Raw genomic sequence first — 18,877 nt, 5'->3', positions numbered from 1 at the left:
CAGACTAAAAGATAATGGAGACCATCAAATGCAATGTGAGACACTTGTATTCTGGACCAGGAAAAAAACTTTAGTGAGCATAATGAACTGAAATGTTCGTTTCTCCCCAAAATTCATACATTGAGGCCCTAACCCCTTCTAATATGATGGTATTTGGAGGTGGGGTGTTTGGGAGGTAATTTGGTTTAGATGAATTCACAAGGGCAGGGCCCCCCTGATAGGATTAGTAACTTTATAAGAAGAGGAAGACATGTATACTCTAATATGTATAAAATAGATAACTAATAAGAACCTGCTGTATAAAAAAATAAAATAAAATAAAATTCGAAAAAAAAAAAAAAAGAAGAGGAAGAGATTAGAGCTAGCTCTCTGTCCACCACATAAGAATACAGCAAGAAGGCAGCCGACTGCAAGCCAGGAGGCAGGTTCTTCCCAAGAACTGAATCGGATGGTTCCTTGATCTTGGACTTCCCATCCTACAGAACTGTAAGAAATAAATTCCTGCTATGTAAGCCACCAGTCTATGGTATTTTGTTACAGAAGCCACGGCAGACTAAGAGTGGTAAAAATGGGAAAATTCAAATAAGATCTGTAGATTACTGTGTCAATGTTAATGTCCTGATTGTTAATAATTGTACCATGATTACATAAAATGTGAACATTAGGGAATATAGGATAAAGGATATACAGGAATTCTCCTTAGTATTTTTCCACTTTCTCTATAAGTCTAAAATTAAAGTATTAAAAAAGATAGCTGTCAAAAGATATAAACTGATCAAGAACCATAACAAATCAGGAAAAACATCATTATAATCCACCATTATGGTTCTAGTCACATGGGCATATCTCCACTATTGGACTGGTTTTGGATCATTTGTAGCCAGAAATATCACATCCTCTCCAGAAGTTGCACAAATAAAACAATTAATCTTTAATTGTTATAATGGTATACCTTTTTAAACAATTATTTTTTTGCATGCTTCCAGTTTTGAATAAAATTATTTACTATGTGGCCAATTTTAATCAATGTATGTTATGCTACTATACCAGAAAATTCAACAGAGAAAATGAAGCTCTGGATCCACCAGTAAACTTACATCTGATAGAGCATACAGTATAACAATAACATGTGTTTAACAAGGCTTCTCTGAGGTCAAGGGAGTTCTAAGTCACTCCCAATTTTTTAATCTCCAGACACATTAAAAGTGAAATCAAGATTACAAAAATTATATAATCATATTTAAATTGATTTTATTTATAGTGTGCTTCAAATGATATAGCTTGAAATGGGATAAAATTTTAAACTGGCATAAAGAATGTCTGCTAAGACAATGTATAAACCCATTTATAGATAATATCAGAAGTATATGCTGGAGGCCCTTCTGAATACAAGGCATCAACCTGATGGCCTCTTGGGACAGGTCACAAACCATACAATTCACAGTTAACAAAGATCTGCACACACGCATCAGTCTTACTGCCCACAGCCATAAACTCTGGGTGTTCTCATTATTAGCCTATTTGAACTCAGTTTTTTCATCATTAAATAAAGACAAATGACTTGCTGAAACCCATATAATTAGAAATAGATACAAGACTCAAGACAAGATCTCAAGTTCTTTCCATTATGCCACATTTCCTCTCAACAAAAAGGTCACTCCCAAGACACCCAGATTTGCTGGAATTTCAAACTCAGCTAAGACATGGTCACTGCCCTCAAGGATTTTACCGTATAATGGAAGAGACACCCAAGTAAATAATTAATAACAACGAATATTTATAAAGTGCCTATTATAAGCAAGAACTGTCCTAGAAAAAGTATACACACACACACACCTATACACTAATTCATTAAATCCTTACAATCACTAAGTCAGGTATTAGTATTATTTCTGAACTATAAGAGAAAAACTGAGGACAAACAACTGAATAAGCTGCCCACAGTCTGACACCTGAGATCCAAATCAAGTCATCAGGCAATGGGACAGTAGCATGTCCAGAATGGGTTACACAGGTGCAGTAGGCTATAAACTGTTTTAGTAGTGAATTTTTAAAGTATAAAAGTATAGCCTTTAAAAAATGTATAATAGTTTCAATGTCATTTGAACAGCATTTCTCTCTCTATAAACTTCCTAAATTCACTATTTTTTGAAGAGGTACATACAGCTATACTATACTGCATCTCTTCCAAACTTAACCACTGAAATATCCTAGGTGGTCTAATTATTACATTAGTTATGATTTTTTATCAACATTAAAGATTTCTGTTCTGCATTCATTTTTAAAATACCTAGTTTTAATATCAACTTAATTAGCAATTATGTTCCACAATTTTTCCTGCTAATACAAAAGTATGTACCGCCTTCATCATCATCATCACCATCTGATTTTAGATGTTCCTCAAATATTTTAGATTCTATTAATCTTCTCAATTGGTTATTTACCTACAATTTCAGGATAGTAACAGTCAATGAAAATCTGATTCTTGACTGAATTTCATAATAAACAGTTTTCTTCTAGAAATAAAAAAGCAATGCCTATCTAAGAAAACAAACAACTGAACGTAATTTGATTAAATTGATAAAGAAGACTGTAGGTCTTTATAGCTTCAGAAAATCAAGTTGTCAAAGTATAACTAATTTTAATTTTTTCTATGCAATAATTTAAAACAGTATTGAGAATGTAGGTGATTATAAAGCAATTATACTCCAATAAAGATGTTAAAAAAAAGAATGTAGGTGATCTAAAAATATTTTGCAAATTTAAAATTCTAAAGTGAGAATGTCAAAGGCCTAGAATCACCTTAAGTACTTTATCCTTAGTAGACTCAAATTTTAAATGATGATAACTTAATGACTTAGTTAAAGCTGGAGCATCATGAGAATTAAAAGAAAATCCAAATTCAAAAAAAGTAACTAAATAATGAAGATTATCACAACTCGGGTGCCTTGATAATCTTCTTCCTAACCTTAGTGTCTTAAGTGCATGGCATGAAGCAATGATACCTAGAAGACCATGCCATCCTACTCAGGAGGGAAATACCATCTCAAATTTTAAAAGTTTCTGTAGGGGCAAAATAAGTAACAAATCTAAGAGACATTATCACTACATGTGATCTAACTCAAGGTACTGTAATTGACAGACAAAGCTAACATGCTACACATAATCGCAAAATTCTTCATTTTATTACCCTGTGTAGAAAGAATGGGAATCAGATAAGGGAGTTGGAAGTATTTTACCTCAATAGGGTATAAAATTGGACCTAAAATTAATGTTCTGGTCCTCTTTAACAGAGCTTTAAAAGGCAAGACCCTAAGGATTACACTGTTCCAAAGTAACTTAAACTGTGTCCCAGAACAAAACAAAAGTTTATAGAAATACAAAAATATGCAGCACCAAGTAAGATTTACAATATTTGGCATCCAATCAAAGATTAGCAGCATGCAACAAAAAGAGAAAATATAACACAGAAAATATGATAGGGCAGAAAAATCTATCAATACCTATGCCAAAATAATACAGGTTACCAAATTAATGGACAAGGTCATTGAAAGTGACTATAATTTTATTCCATATATTCAAGAATGTAAAAGAAAGATTGTACATGGTAAGAAGAGTTAGAAAAGACATTAAATAGATGTGAATCAAACTTTGATGAAAATCACAATTTCTGAGATAAAAGATACAGTGAATGAAATTAACAGCATATTACACATAGCAAAAGAAACAGTGAATATGAAGACAGAGCAATAGAAACTATTCAAAAATAAAAATGGGGAGAAAAAAAAGAAAGGAAGAAAGAAAAGAGGATCAAGGAGCTATAGGACAAATTCAAGCAACATAATATACATGTATTGATATATATAATTGGAGTCTCCAAACAGGAAGGAAGGGAAACAGAAAAACTATTTGGATAATGACCAAATTTTGCCAAAACTGACTAAAAATATAAACTAACAGATCAAAGAGGCTCAATAAAGATAAAAAACTACACTAAGGCATATCATAATCAAATTGTTCAAAGACAGTGGTAAAGAGAAAAATTTTAAAAGAAGCTGGAGAAAGAAGGCACATTGCTTAGATACGAACAATGACAACTGACTAGCCAGAAGACAATAGAGCAACATTTTTAAAGTACTGAAAGAAAAAGCTGTCAACTTAGAATTTAGAAAATATCTTTTAAAAAGAAGGGTGAAATACAGACTTTTGCAGATTCACAAAACCTGAAAGAATCCATCACAAGCAGACCTGCATGAAAAGAAACATTAAACAAAGTCCTTCTGACAGAACATAAATAATATTACATGGAAAACTGGATCTACACAGAAAAATGAATTGCTCCAGAAGAGGTAAATTTGTGGGTAAATATAAAAGATTTTCAAAATATTTAAATCACTTTAAAAGACAACTCAGAATTCTGATTCTGGACAAGATGGAGATAGCTCATTACATTCTATTACTCTCACTAATTACAAACAAAAATCCTGAAAGACTTAAAGCAACTATTAAAAGATTCTTTAAGGTAGAGAAAAGAAAGCAGATTTACTAGGAACCTTGGAACTTGAGGAAAGACTTGGCAGAAAGTTCCCTGGTTGGTTTTGTTTTGTTGACTTTCATATATCCAACCTGGATATTAAAGAAGCCTGCAACATGAAAACACCAGTGGGTACAAATAAACAAAAAGAAAAACTACTTCTGTCTGGCCGTGGTAAGTAGGAGAGGGTAGCCAGGAAAGACAGAAGCCTTTTGCCTAAAACCCTTCCCCTCTCAGTTCAGGCTAAGAACCCAGAAGAAACATGCCTATCCCCATCCTGATCCCAATCCTGTACTAAAGACAGGAGGCTGTAGGTGGAGCCTCGTCTACCACCCTCACCCTGAACTCAGAAGGTGAAGTCCCTTCCTCTCTCTACTTGGGGCTGTGGCCATGGAAATGGTGGGCAGGGACTTAACATCCAGCCATTCTCACCCTGCACTAATCAGGTGGCACTCTTCTCTCCAGTACCACAGACATACACCATGATCAAGTATATTCCAGGAATGCAAGGCAAAAGCTCAATCTTTGTAATCCACCATATTAACAGTCTAAAAAAGGAAACTCATATGACCACGACTTGATACAGAAAAAAGCATTTAAGACAATTCAATATCTATCCATAATAAAACCATCAGCAAACTAAGAATAGAAAGAAATTTCCATAGTCTGATAAAGAGCATTTGAAAAATAAAACTACAGCTAACAGCATGCTTAATGGTGAAAGCCTGAATGCTTTCCCCCTAAAATGGGGCATAAGGCAAGGATTTCTGTTCTCACCACTAAAATTCCACATAGTAGTTTCATATCCTAGCCAGTGAAATAAGGCAAAGAGAGGAAATAAAAGGCATAAAGATTGGGGGGAAAAAAGGAAATAAAACTATACCCACTGGCAGACATTATTATATAAGTAAAAGATACCAACAAAACTACACACACACAATAAAACAACAACAACAAAACACTCCGGAACAAATAAGGAAATTTAGCAAGGTTGGGGATTATAAGGTCAACACAGAAAAATAAACTATATTTATATATGAGTAATGGAACTATTGGAAACTCAAATTTAAAAAAACAAAACCACTTATAATAATTCCAGAAAGACTGAAATAACTAGAAATAAATCTAACAAAACACGTACAGGATCTGTGTGCTAATAAACACTACAAAATACTGATGAAAGATATCAAAGAAAACCTAAAAAATACTGTGTTTATGGACAAGAAGACTCAATTGTGGTTTTTTTGTAAATAGAGTAAAGCTGCTTTTAAAATGTATTTGGAAAGGCAAAGAAACTAAATTATCTAAAACAACATTGAAAAAAAGAATAAAGTTAGAGGAATTACACAACCTAATTTTAAGGCTTATAATGTAGCTACAGTAATTATGCCAGTGTGGTACTGGTGGAGGGATATATACATAGATTCATGAAACAGAATACAGAGTCCAGAAATAGACCCACACAAGTACAGCCAATGAGTTTTAATAAAGGGGCAAAAGCAATTCAATGGAGAAAGGAGAGTCTTTTCAACTAATGGTCTTAGTTCAACTGGACATTCATATCCAAGAAAATGAACCTTAACCTAAACAAAAGTAACTCAAAACAGATGATAGATCTAAATGTAAAACATGAAACTATAAAACTTTTTTAAAGAAAATCATGGAAAATCTTCATGACCTAGGGATAGGTAAAGAGTCCTTACACATGACACCAAAGAATAATCCATAAAAATTTTAAAAATCCAGAAATTGGACCATTCATCAAAAATAAAAACTTCTGCTCTACAAAAGACCCTATTAATAAAATGAACATACCAGGCTTCCCTGGTGGTGCAGCGGTTAAGAATCCGCCTGTCAATGCAGGGGACATGGGTTCGAGTTCTGGTCCGGGAAGATCCCACATGCCGTGGAGCAACTGGGCCTGTGCGCCACAACTACTGAGCCTGCGCTCTAGAGCCCATGAGCCACAACTACTGAAGCCTTCGCGCCCTAGGGCCGTGCTCTGCAACAGGAGAAGCTACCTCAGTGAGAGGCCCACGCACAGTAACGAAGACCCAATGCAGCCAAAAATAAATAAATAAATAAATTTTAAAAGAAAAAAAAAACAAAAAAAACTCATTTCAACCTCCTAGAAACTTCTGGTTTCTTCTGCAATTTCTCTAAAAAAAAAAAAAAGTGAACATACCAGTGATAGACTAGAAGATATTTGCAAATCACATATCTGATAAATAAATACAAACAATGCAACTAAAAACATGGGTAAAATTTGAAAAGACTCTTCACCAAGATGGTTATACAGATGTCAAATAAGCACATGAAACCAACATCCCCAGCCATTAGGGAAATAGAAATTAAAGCCACAATAAGATACCATACATACCATGCCTATTAGAATGGCTAAAATAAAAAATACGGACAACACTAAGTGCTGGAAAGAGTGTGGATCTTTCATACATTTCAGGTAGGAATATAAAATGGTACACCCACTTTGGAAAACAGTTTAGCAGTTTCTTTATAAAGGTAAACACATACTTGTCATACAAGCCAGTATTCCCAATCTTAGATATTTATCTTAAAGCAGAGACCAGCAAACTCTAAGAGGACCAAAAGTAAATATTTCAGTCATTGCACACCACAATGTCCTGTTGCAGCTATTCAACTTTGCCATTATAACACAAAAGCAGCCACAGACAATACACAAACAACTGGGCACACTTATGTCCCAGTAAAACTTTACCAAAATGGGCAGCCGATTTACAGGATATAGTTTGCCAATCTCTGCACTAGAGAAATGAGGACTTATATTCACACAGAAACCTATGCATGAATGTTTAAAGCAGCTTTGTAATAGCCAAAAAGTGGAAATGACACAAATGTTCTTAAGTCATTAATGGATGAACAAACTGATACAGTCATACAATGGACTACTCAGAAATAAATAAAAATAAATTATGATATTTGCAAAAACTTGAATGTCTCTCAAGGGCATTATTATGCTCAGTGGGTGGGGGAAGCTACTCTCAAAAGGCTACATACTATATGATTTCATTAATGTAATATTCTTGAAATAACAAAAGCGCAGTGATGAAGAACAGATAAGTGGTTGCTGAGGGTTACCTTGGAGAGCCGGTACAACTATAAAGGGGTAGCACAAAGGAACAAAGAGGTTTCTTTGTGATAATAGAACAGTTCTGCACCCTGATTGTGGTAGTGGTTATATGAATCCATACATGTAATAAAATTCATATAACTATAAACACACAAAAATGAAACAAAAAAGCATAACAACAAAAAAACAGATTACTTGTAAAAAGTAGCAAAATCTGTATAAGGTTTGTAGTTTATAATATTGTGCCAATGTCAATTTCCTGCTCTTAATAATGTACTATGGTTATATATTGTTATCATTGGGGAACCCAGGTGCAGGGTATCCTGAACTCTATGTCTTATTTTTGAAACTTTTTGTGAGTCTAAAATTATTTCAAAATAGATTTTAAAAGTTAATTGGCTGTTAAAAACAAAAAGTATTACAATATATTGTGGAGTTTATAACATACATATCAACAGAAGTAAAATGTATGACCAAAATAACATAAAGGCTAAGAGAGGAAAAATGGATGCATAATGTGTGTGTGTATATATAATGTATATTGCTATAAGAGTTTTAAACTATCTGTAAAGCAGTATATCACTTCAAGGTAGACTGTGATAAGGTAAAGATACATGCTATAAACTCTAAAGCAAGCATTAAAATAGCGTAAAAATGAGTTATAAGCCAACCAAAAAGATTAAATAGTATCATAAAAAAATACTAAAGTAGGCCAAAAAAAGACACAATAAGAGAAACAAGGAAATAAGGTGAAACAGAGAGAGAGAGCAGATTTTAAAACCATCATCAATAATTACATAAACTGTAAATGCCCTAAACACCCCAATTAAAAGACACAGATTGCCAGATTGGATTAAAAAAGCAAAATCCAACTATATATTTCTTAAAAGAAACCCAATTTAAATAAAGATAAAAATAGTCAAAAGCAGAAGGATGGAAAAAGATATGTCATGCTAACTCCTATCAAAAGAAAGCTGGAAGTGGATTTTAGATCAAAGAATTTTAAGTGTTAGAGGGTCATTTCATAATGGTAAAGGGATCAAATCATCACGAGGACAAGACAAACCTTAATGTTTTGCACTTTATAACAAAGATTCAAAAATACATGAAGCAAGACCTGATTACGCTTCAAGGAGAATAAACCAATCCATAATTACAGTTACAGATTTGAATACATTCTCTGTCATTGGTGCAACAAGTAGATAGAAAATAAGCAAAAATATAGAAAACTTAAACAACAAGCTCAACCAACTTGATCTGACATTTATAGAACAATCCACCAAACAACAGCAGAATAAACATTTCTTTCAAGTGGTCAAAGACCACTGAACAAGAGAGACCATATTTGGAGCCTCAGTATAAGTCCAAATAAATTTAAAAGTTTAGTGGGTGCCTGGAACCTGGAGAGTAAGCAGAGTGAGGAAGAAAGGGGCTAATTGGGGATTGACCTCAAAGAGGCACAAAGGAATGGGAACATATGTATATGTATAACTGATTCACTTTGTTATAAAGCAGAAACTAACACACCATTGTAAAGTAATTATACCCCAATAAAGATGTTAAAAAAAAAAAAAAAAAAAAAGAATAAACTTAACCAAGTATGTAAAAGAAAAAAAAAAAAAAAAAGAGGCACAAAGGAACTGTCTAGAGTAATGAAAACTGAATTTTACATAGGTACATTCTATTGTATGTACACTACACCTAAACAACAAGAAAAATTTTACTTGATTTTGACAGAGACCTGGATTCTACCCTACCTGACTTACTACCTGTGCTTTCCTTAGGAACTTGCTTATGCTTTTAGCAACTGTTTCCTCACATACAGAGAGTGACGATGCCAACACCACATGATGAAGTGAGAGTACATGTTAACTGAAAAGGAGATTAACTGGAAAATAATAAGCAAATATTAATACTCAAAAGTTCTCTTAGAGCATAGTTTTTACATGCTACTTCCTACTTCTGTTTTTGCTCTAAGTTGTTTATTTTCTGAAAAATCCTGGAATAACTGAAAAAATTAAAATATAATGACTGAGGTGTTTCTTATAAAAGAAGAAAACACTTTAAATCAAAGCAGAGCAATATGAAAAAAGAAAAGGAAAATGAGTTCTCAAATACAAAACTGTATAACTAAAAATTAATTTTTTAAAGTAATAATTCTGAAGTCTTTTCCATGGCTTAACTACAAAACATATACTTTGAGCAGGACTTCTGCACCACTTACATTACTGATTTAGCTCCCACATTCCAAAAGGTCAGGAATTATAAAGCGTTTAATACAAAAATGGCAGACGTATACAAATATTTTTATCATAGAAATAAAGAATACTGCAATTTCTTTTTGAGGCATTCAAGCAACACATTTGCAACCCATACTCCCACAAACCTGAAAATCATTACTATTTTTGACAAACTCTTTGGCAGAGTACCATAACAAATGCTCCAATTCTGATATTTCATCTGGAAATACCCATTTGATTTCAAAGTCCCCCAAACCACAGGGACACATGGCAATAATATAGGATTTTAGACTGCTGTTTTTAAAAACAACTTTGAATGTTTGAGCTAACTTATTTTACTTCATTTTTATATATCTGAGAAATGTAAGTTAAATAAATATAGAGAGATTGTTTGAACTTTTTTAACTTCCACTTAAAAAAAGTTATGACATATAGTAAGATACAAACTAACCTATACCTTACTATATGTTGTAACATTTTTTAAACAACTGAAACAATTATTTATAATGAAAATTCTAGAGAAAGACCCTTGTAACAATAAAAGTGAATCCTTCTAAATGACTGAATGACACTTCAATCTCTCCTAAAATGTAACATGCAGAGATTGCTCCTTGTTCCTCAATATCCACCTTCCCCTTTTTACACAGTAATGAAAATTTCTGGGCATAGGACACAGCTGAAGATCACACTTCACAGATTCCCTTGCAGCTAGGTGAACCCATGTGACAGTTCTGGACAATGGGATGCAAGCAAAAGTAATGCTTGCAATTTTACAGTGACAGTCAAAGAAAATGCATGTGTGCTTTATTTTCTCTTTAACTCAGTCTTGTTGCCTGAAAGGTGAGCATAACAGTAACAATGAGATAAAAACTCCCTGGGCCCCTGCATCATAAAACCATTGTATTAACCCAGGCCTGCCTATTCGGATCATTACATCAGAGAAAAGCAAACTTCCATGCTTTTTAAGTCATCAAATTTTCAGGCTAACTGTATCCGAAGCCAATATCTGCTGGTGGGGCAGGAGAGAGGAAGGGAAAGAAAATGCAAAAAGACTTTATTTTAATTCTAACAGAAACCTAAAGCCAATTTTCATGTATGCTTCTAGTGTGTGGGGGAGGGTGTGTATGTGTGCTTATCATGTTTAATTTTCTTTCAAACCTCATGGCTTTCCTTCATTAGGACTATTTTTAGAAACATAAAACTGCAGTATGTTAGATGACCTGGAATGAATCAAGAAATCACTTCAAAACTTTATAGATGAGAAAACAGATGTATGAGCAAGCTAAACTATGAACCCATGGTTACTCTTTTTTTTTTTAATTTTTGAATTTTATTTTATTTATTTTTTGATACAGCAGGTTCTTATTAATCATCAATTTTATACACATCACTGTATACATGTCAATCCCAATCACCCAATTCAGCACACCACCACCACCACCCGACCCGTGGCTTACCCCCCTTGGTGTCCATACGTTTGTTCTCTACATCTGTGTCTCAAATTCTGCCCTGCAAACCAGTTCATCTGTACCATTTTTCTAGGTTCCACATACATGTGTTAATATACGATATTCGTTTTTCTCTCTCTGACTTTCTTCACTCTGTATGACAGTCTCTAGATCCATCCACGTCTCAACAAATCACTCAATTTCATTCTTTTTTATGGCTGAGTAATATTCCATTGTATATATGTACCACATCTTCTTTATCCATTCGTCTGTCGATGGGCATTTAGGTTGCTTCCATGACCTGGCTATTGTAAATAGTGCTGCAATGAACATTGGGGTGCATGTGTCTTTTTGAATTATGGTTTTCTCTGGGTATATGCCCAGTAGTGGGATTGCTGGGTCAGATGGTAATTCTATTTTTAGTTTTTTAAGGAACCTCCATACTGTTCTCCATAGTGGCTGTATCAATTTACATTCCCACCAACAGTGCAAGAGGGTTCCCTTTTCTCCACACCCTCTCCAGCATTTGTTGTCTGTAGATTTCTGATCATGCCCATTCTAACTGGTGTGAGGTGATACCTCATTGTAGTTTTGTTTGTTTGTTTGTTTTTGCGGTACGCAGGCCTCTCACTGTTGTGGCCTCTCCCGTTGCGGAGCACAGGCTCCGGACGCGCAGGTTCAGTGGCCATGGCTCACAGGCCTAGCCGCTCCGCGGCATGTGGGATCCTCCCAGACCGCGGCACGAACCCATGTCCCCTGCATCGGCAGGCGGACTCTCAACCACCGCGCCACCAGGGAAGCCCCTCATTGTAGTTTTGATTTGCATTTCTCTAATAATTAGTGACGTTGAGCAGTTTTTGACGTGCTTCTTGGCCATCTGTATGTCTTCTTTTGAGAAATGTCTATTTAGGTCTTCTACCCATTTTCGGATTGGGTTGTTTGTTTCTTTAATATTGAGCTGCATGAGCTGTTTATATATTTTGGAGATTAATCCCTTGTCCATTGATTTGTTTGCAAATATTTTCTCCCATTCTGAGGGTTGCCTTTTCATCTTGTTTATGGTTTCCTTTGCTGTGCAAAAGCTTTTAAGTTTCATAAGGTCCCATTTGTTTATTTTTGTTTTTATTTCCATTACTCTAGGAGGTGGGTCAAAAAAGATCTTGCTGTCATTTATGTCAAAGAGTGTTCTTTCTATCTTTTCCTCTAAGAGTTTTATAGTGTCTGGTCTTAACATTTAGGTCTCGAATCCATTTTGAGTTTATTTTTGTGTATGGTGTTAGGGAGTGTTCTAATTTCATGCTTTTACATGTAGCTGTCCAGTTTTCCCAGCACCACTTATTGAAGAGACTGTCTTTTCTCCATTGTATATCTTTGCCTCCTTTGTCATAGATTAGTTGACCATAGGTGCATGGATTTATCTCTGGGCTTTCTATCTTGTTCCATTGATCTATGTTTCTGTTTTTGTACCAGTACCATATTGTCTTGATTACTGTAGCTTTGTAGTATAGTCTGAAGTCAGGGAGTCTGATTCCTCCAGCTCCATGTTTTTCCCTCAAGACTGTTTGGCTATTCGGGGTCTTTTTTGTCTCCATACAAATTTTAAGATTTTTTGTTCTAGTTCTGTAAAAAATGCCATTGGTAATTTGATGGGGATTGCATTGAATCTGTAGATTGCTTTGGATAGCATAGTCATTTTCACAATATTGATTCTTCCAATCCAAGAACATGGTATATCTCTCCATCTGTTTGTATCATCTTTAATTTCTTTCATCAGTGTCTTATAGTTTTCTGCATACAGGTATTTTGTCTCCCCCCAGGGTTACTCTTATAAAAAAAAATTAGGTCTTTTTTACATGGCTTATGAATGAAAATGTTTTCTGAAGGAACAGAGCAAATTATGAGAGAAGAAGAGGAAGACTTTTTTTTTTTTTTTTTTTTTTTTGCGGTACGCGGGCCTCTCACTGTTGTGGCCTCTCCCGTTGCTGAGCACAGGCTCCGGACGCGCAGGCTCAGTGGCCATGGCTCACGGGCCCAGCAGCTCCGCGGCATGTGGGATCTTCCCGGACCGGGGCACGAACCCGTGTCCCCTGCATCGGCAGGCGGACTCTCAATCACTGCGCCACCAGGGAAGCCCAGGAAGACATTTTTAATTAAGATGTATTATTTGCATGACAAAGTATATACTGCAAAATCCATATGAACTGTAAAAGGCAGAGCGAAAAGAGTGACACAAAGTACATGATAATCTCTTGAGTAGGCAACAGTACTTATAGTGAAGAGATAATGAGTTCTAAATGCTTGTACTAGAGTATGCTGTCATCCAGAACAATCTACTGCCAACTGAAGTGTCCTGGTGATGGAGCAGGAAGGGTCCCAGAGGTTTGTACTGTACGGAGAAAAAGAGTTAGCGTCCAACTGGCCATTCAACATTTATCCCAATGAGAATTAAGCTAAAATTAGAAGTCTATGTTATCTGTAAGGAAAAGCCAATGAGAGCAAAAATGAAATTTTGAGTATTATGAGCTCAAAAGCAATCTCATGAAAATTATGGATCCATCCCTCAAAAAGAATGTATATAAACATCAACATACACATTATACATATTAAATATTTCATTGCTTTGGAAATGGACAATTAAAACACAAGGTAATATTTCAAAAAAAACAGGTCTTCTTGAATATAAAAATTAGTAGTTATTTCCTTTTTAAAAATAGGAAAAAAAGGAGAAAATTTGATAGAAATGTAAATTTCAAATAAGTCATATGACTTGAATACTCAAAATGTTCAAATTATGCAGTGATCTTCAACACAGAATTAGACACATAAAACTTTTTGAATTGATGACAACAAATGCCCAAAAACCCTGACTCTAAGAGGTATGAAACTGGTAGCTAATGTACTTAGAACTCATGGAATATTCTTTGTCATGGGAGAGTAACCTTATGTCAACAACAGAACAGAATTCACTATAACCTTTTGAGGTGAATCTATGTTCATTCTTTTCTTCTAAGTGTAGGAGGTCATTTTTGGCAACAATCAGACATCTGTGTCATCAAGGAATGGATTACAAACTCCTTTTAAAGTTTTAGGTCATCCAAAGCAAAATTAGCCTTAAAAAGTATTCTGCCATGTTTCCAATTGTCTGCATATTTTTGCCAGCAGATGACTTTAAAAGATACTGTCACTCTGAAATTCAATTTGCAGAAGCACATCCTACAGCACTAGAAGATTCCCACGGAAATTTGGCCAAATAAACTTGTGATTTTCATCTGCATCCGTAAGGCTGACTGTAGCACCTCATACTGAAAGTTTTATCTCATTCAAACATCCAAAAATATCTCTCAAGTAAGCCAAGTCATGAACTCCTCCTCAACAAACCATTCTGAAAGTAGCCTTTCTTTTTCTCATACGCAAATTAATAAATGAATAAATAGTGAGGCAGGAATCTAAACTGCATTGTAGTGCTTTAGGGCATATTTGTTAGGGAACCAACACTCATCTGCCTTACTAGGAATCTCTTAATCTGTTTCTATTTTTTTGAGAAAACCTGTTGAAAAGCTAGTGGTTCAAGCCTTTGGCTCTGATAAAGTTGATTAATATCAGGGTAGTAAGCAAGCTATCTTTCAGGATTATTGTCACGGTTTTTGAGTCTGATACATGCCAAGCCAACTGTAAACAACTGAAGTCATGAGGACTTTCTTCACAAAGGCAGCAAGATCCGATGTATCGCTAAGCATGTCAAGTACTCCATCCAAACCCTCCTTTTCACCATGTCAAAGATACCAAAAGCCTTTCAGGTACCCAAAAGTACTCTCACACTCTTAATTTGTTATGCACCAGTGTAACACAACACATATGAAAACCAGAAACTGGAGGCATGAAATAATGTTAGTCATTACATACATATGCTTGTTGAGTGGGAAATGGTATTATAACCAATTTGACAATGATCTGCTTCAAAATATTAGAAGAAACAGTCAGCAGTTCCATAGCATATAACATCATTTGATTGTACTTGAGCCACAGGAAAGAGTATTTTGCGATAAATAACAAAATTTCAGTAGTCAGTTCAAACCTTACCCTAATTTAAATTATCATCTTAAGAACCTCAGCTTATTGAAACTTACATAAATTGGCAGCTAAGTACTATAAGTATGTATCTTCTAAACAATTCAGAATAATTCTAAATTTTTCAGAAACAATTACTGAAGCCAGGCTCTGTATTATTCTATACAGGATAATATATATTTCAAATTAATGATTCCATCTGTTGCTTCAAATGTTTCTCTAATTGGTGAAATCCCTTTAATCATTCTGAATTAAAATTTTTTTAAAAGAATTTTTTAAATTCAATTTAGTTCCGGCACAAACTGTTCAATAACTGTCTCTAAATTTAAGAAAGCTTGGGTTGAAAGTTATTTCTTTCTATTTTAATACTTCTAAGTTTGATAATATAAATAAAATACCTTAATTTCTAATCAAATGTCTTACTACACTTATCTATATAATTTTGTAATTGCAAATACATGCTAATAAAGAAGAAAATAGGTTATAATTATTAAATATTCAAAGAAAAATATATTATTTTCTTTCTCAAAAATCAGTATTTCCCCAAACTCATTTCAGTAAGCCTTGTCTCATGGTCTAAAACTTCTGACGCCACTTTTCATACTGCCCATTCGTGTAATTATCTCAATAATACTTAGTCTTAAAGCATTAAAAATGAAATATATTTTCCAATAGTTTTTTTCACAATTCATTAACATAAAGCATTTAATGACTATAACTTTGAAGCATTTTTCCAACTTGGAAACCAAGTACTTTTTAAACTTTTGTTTCTAAGCTATTCTGGGAATAATATGCTAGTTACTTAAATAATTTCTCAATAAGTATTCTCTAACATTTTACCAATTATAACATTATGGAAAGTTTTACTTACTGAAACATCTTTCAAGTTTTTCTCAAAGGAGAAGTGACAAGACTCTTTCGAAAAATTAAACTTGTATGTGTCAGTTGGTCCTGCTCCTGACACCAGTGCTTTTCTCAGTTCATCAACATACTTCTCTTTTTCCATTGCCATGTCATCAGCTTCTTGGGAAATCTCTGATTCACAAACTATGAGAAACAGTAATAAAAGCCTTATTTACTTGAAAATAAATTCTAAACCTAAGAATAAACATATTTACCTGTTGCTACTGATTTATTACTTATGTAACAGAAATTTAAACAAAAAGTAAAATCAATGTCTGCACCACACATTTTTAAGTCAAATTATACCTTTTAACTGAACTAGCAATTTTTGAGACATTAATTTAGTCTCAAATCTCATTGGAAAGCATTAGACTCCTTGTGTTCTTTCTCTGTCCTCAGATCAAATACATGGATTATAAGTTACCACAGAAACAACCGTCTTATGTACCTGCTCCTAGGTCATAGCAATTATTTCCTATAATGATTAATAAGCTCAATATTTTAAAACATCTTTCTTCCTTGCCTCAATTATTAAAGAGATTAAATAGTCTATAGTCTATTTCTCACTCACATGGGCAGGGTCAAATTAAAGTAAAAATGGAGTTCATTCTTCTCATCTCATTATGTGCCAACAATAAAAATGGTAGATGAAGGGAGTCGATGAGGAAGGAAAGGAAGGGAATTAATATTTATTGTCTCCTCTATGGCTTGCGGTATATTATATATCTGGCTTCCAATTCTCTCATCTAGGTATGTTTAAAGCTGATGTTTTACTCATCCGTAGAGATTTTTACTTCAATGATTACATGTTCAATTTTAGATATCCTCTGTTTCTTTTTCATAATATCTTGTTCTTGCCACACCCTTCTTTTCAATATTTGAAGGATTTAAATATATTCAAGATCTCATTCAGATCACTCTCTTTGCGTGGTTCCTAGGGTATGAATGCCATTTCTTCTAGCTGCTGACACATTCTTGCTCTGCCTTTTTTCCTTTCCTGCTTTGTGAGGTGTGAACATGACTCTCCTCTAGCCAGAGTATCAAGTGCTCTGGACAGCAGAAAGTCTTCATTTAAGACTTTACTTATTTATTTTTTTTAATAAATTTATTTATTTTATTTATTTTATTTTTGGCTGCGTTGGGTCTTCACTGCACGCGGGCTGTTCTCTGGTTGTGGTGAGTGGGGGTTACTCTTCATTGTGGTGTGTGGCCTTCTCATTGCAGTGGCTTCTCTTGTTGTGGAGCACAGGCTCTAGGCGTGCGGGCTTCAGTAGTTGTGGCACGTGGGCTCAGTAGCTGTGGCTCATGAGCTCTAGAGCGCAGGCTCAGTAGTTGTGGCGCATGGGCTTAGTTGCTCCGCGGCATGTGGGATCTTCCCGCACGAGGGATCGAACCCGTGTCCCCTGCGTTGGCAGGCGGATTCTTAACCACTGTGCCACCAGGGAAGCCCTTCATTTAAGGCTTTAAATGAAGGTTGCTGGTTGGCCTTTCTTGTAGTCCCTACAGGTTTCACCAGTTCTGGACCAGTTTTGAAAGTTAATTTCTTCACTTGGTTTTTATACTTGTGGCAAATTTAAGACAGCTCAAATTTAAACCCCCCACCCTCACACTTATAAAACACAGACAGGATTCTGATTTCTGTTAGGACTTTTAATTTACTCATAACCGTTAGTGACTACTCTGATTCTACAACTCCAAGCCAGAGTAATTTTTTTGTCTGTTTTTTTAAAGATTTTATTAACAGGATCACTTCCAGGTTACTTTCTTTATCTTTAGAGATAAAGAAATTCCTTAAGAGGCCTGCAGTCTCAACAGGCCACTCCACTCAGGTATTACAACCACAGTCGCTTAGATGTGCATCTAGTTCAGATATTCCATGAACTTATAGTTCTTTAGTTCCCATTAACCACTTCGGTTTTCAGATACCTCTTCACACATGGCACCTGGGGATTCCCTTTCTTACATTCAAAGGCTGCAATGTGTCTGTTTATTTGCTTTTAAAATTACAAGATTTAATCTAATATTTATTTGGAATGTACGTATGGTTGGGTGGTTTCCTGTATCAACTCAGGATACCACAATGATGAAAGACTCATACGGTTCTATACTTTTTTACTTAAAGGTTACATTTATCTATTTTATTCCTTACAACACTGAAAGATAGATATTCTCATTTTACAAATGACAAAAGTGAGGCTCAGAGAGATCAAGTAATGGTCTAGGGTCATGAAGTAGGTAAGTGGTAAAACTGGGGTCATACTTATATCTCTCTGGTTGTTCTGGTTTGAGGTGAAGCAGAGATATGGGACATTAGCTAAATTATTTACTTCCATAATATTAAAAAAACACACTGGTATGAAATAATATAGAAACAATAAAATCTTGATTAAAGAATCCCTAAAAATATAACAGCTTTGCATAACGTTGGTCCATGTGCTATCAAGGGTCTGGAAGCCCCATGACAGGCAATGAGGAAGAGAGTCCAGGAATGCATCCATATATTTTTCCTGATCAGTTTTTGATAAATTCTAATATTGAAATATGAGACTCAACACAGCCTTTGAAAAAAGGTAAG

The 18,877-nt window shown here is 34.7% G+C and overlaps 1 protein-coding gene across 7 annotated transcripts in view; it reads right to left on the bottom strand.

Annotated features, from left to right (window-relative positions):
• The window catches only part of XRCC4 (X-ray repair cross complementing 4), a 389,471-nt gene that overhangs the window by 338,927 nt on the left and 31,667 nt on the right, over positions 1–18,877 (bottom strand). For all 7 annotated transcript variants that reach the window (XR_012330745.1, XM_019929741.3, XM_073802272.1 and 4 more), the window contains one exon: positions 16,271–16,446. Coding sequence is in view for 6 of the 7 variants with exons in the window: in XM_019929741.3 (XP_019785300.1) it covers positions 16,271–16,446 (176 nt within the window). In the remaining variant the exon portion in view is untranslated. The remainder of the gene's footprint in view (positions 1–16,270; positions 16,447–18,877) is intronic.

This window comes from Tursiops truncatus, chromosome 3 (assembly GCF_011762595.2).
Source record: "Tursiops truncatus isolate mTurTru1 chromosome 3, mTurTru1.mat.Y, whole genome shotgun sequence".
NCBI lineage: Eukaryota > Metazoa > Chordata > Mammalia > Artiodactyla > Delphinidae > Tursiops > Tursiops truncatus.
This window is presented reverse-complemented; position numbering and strand designations above follow the sequence as displayed.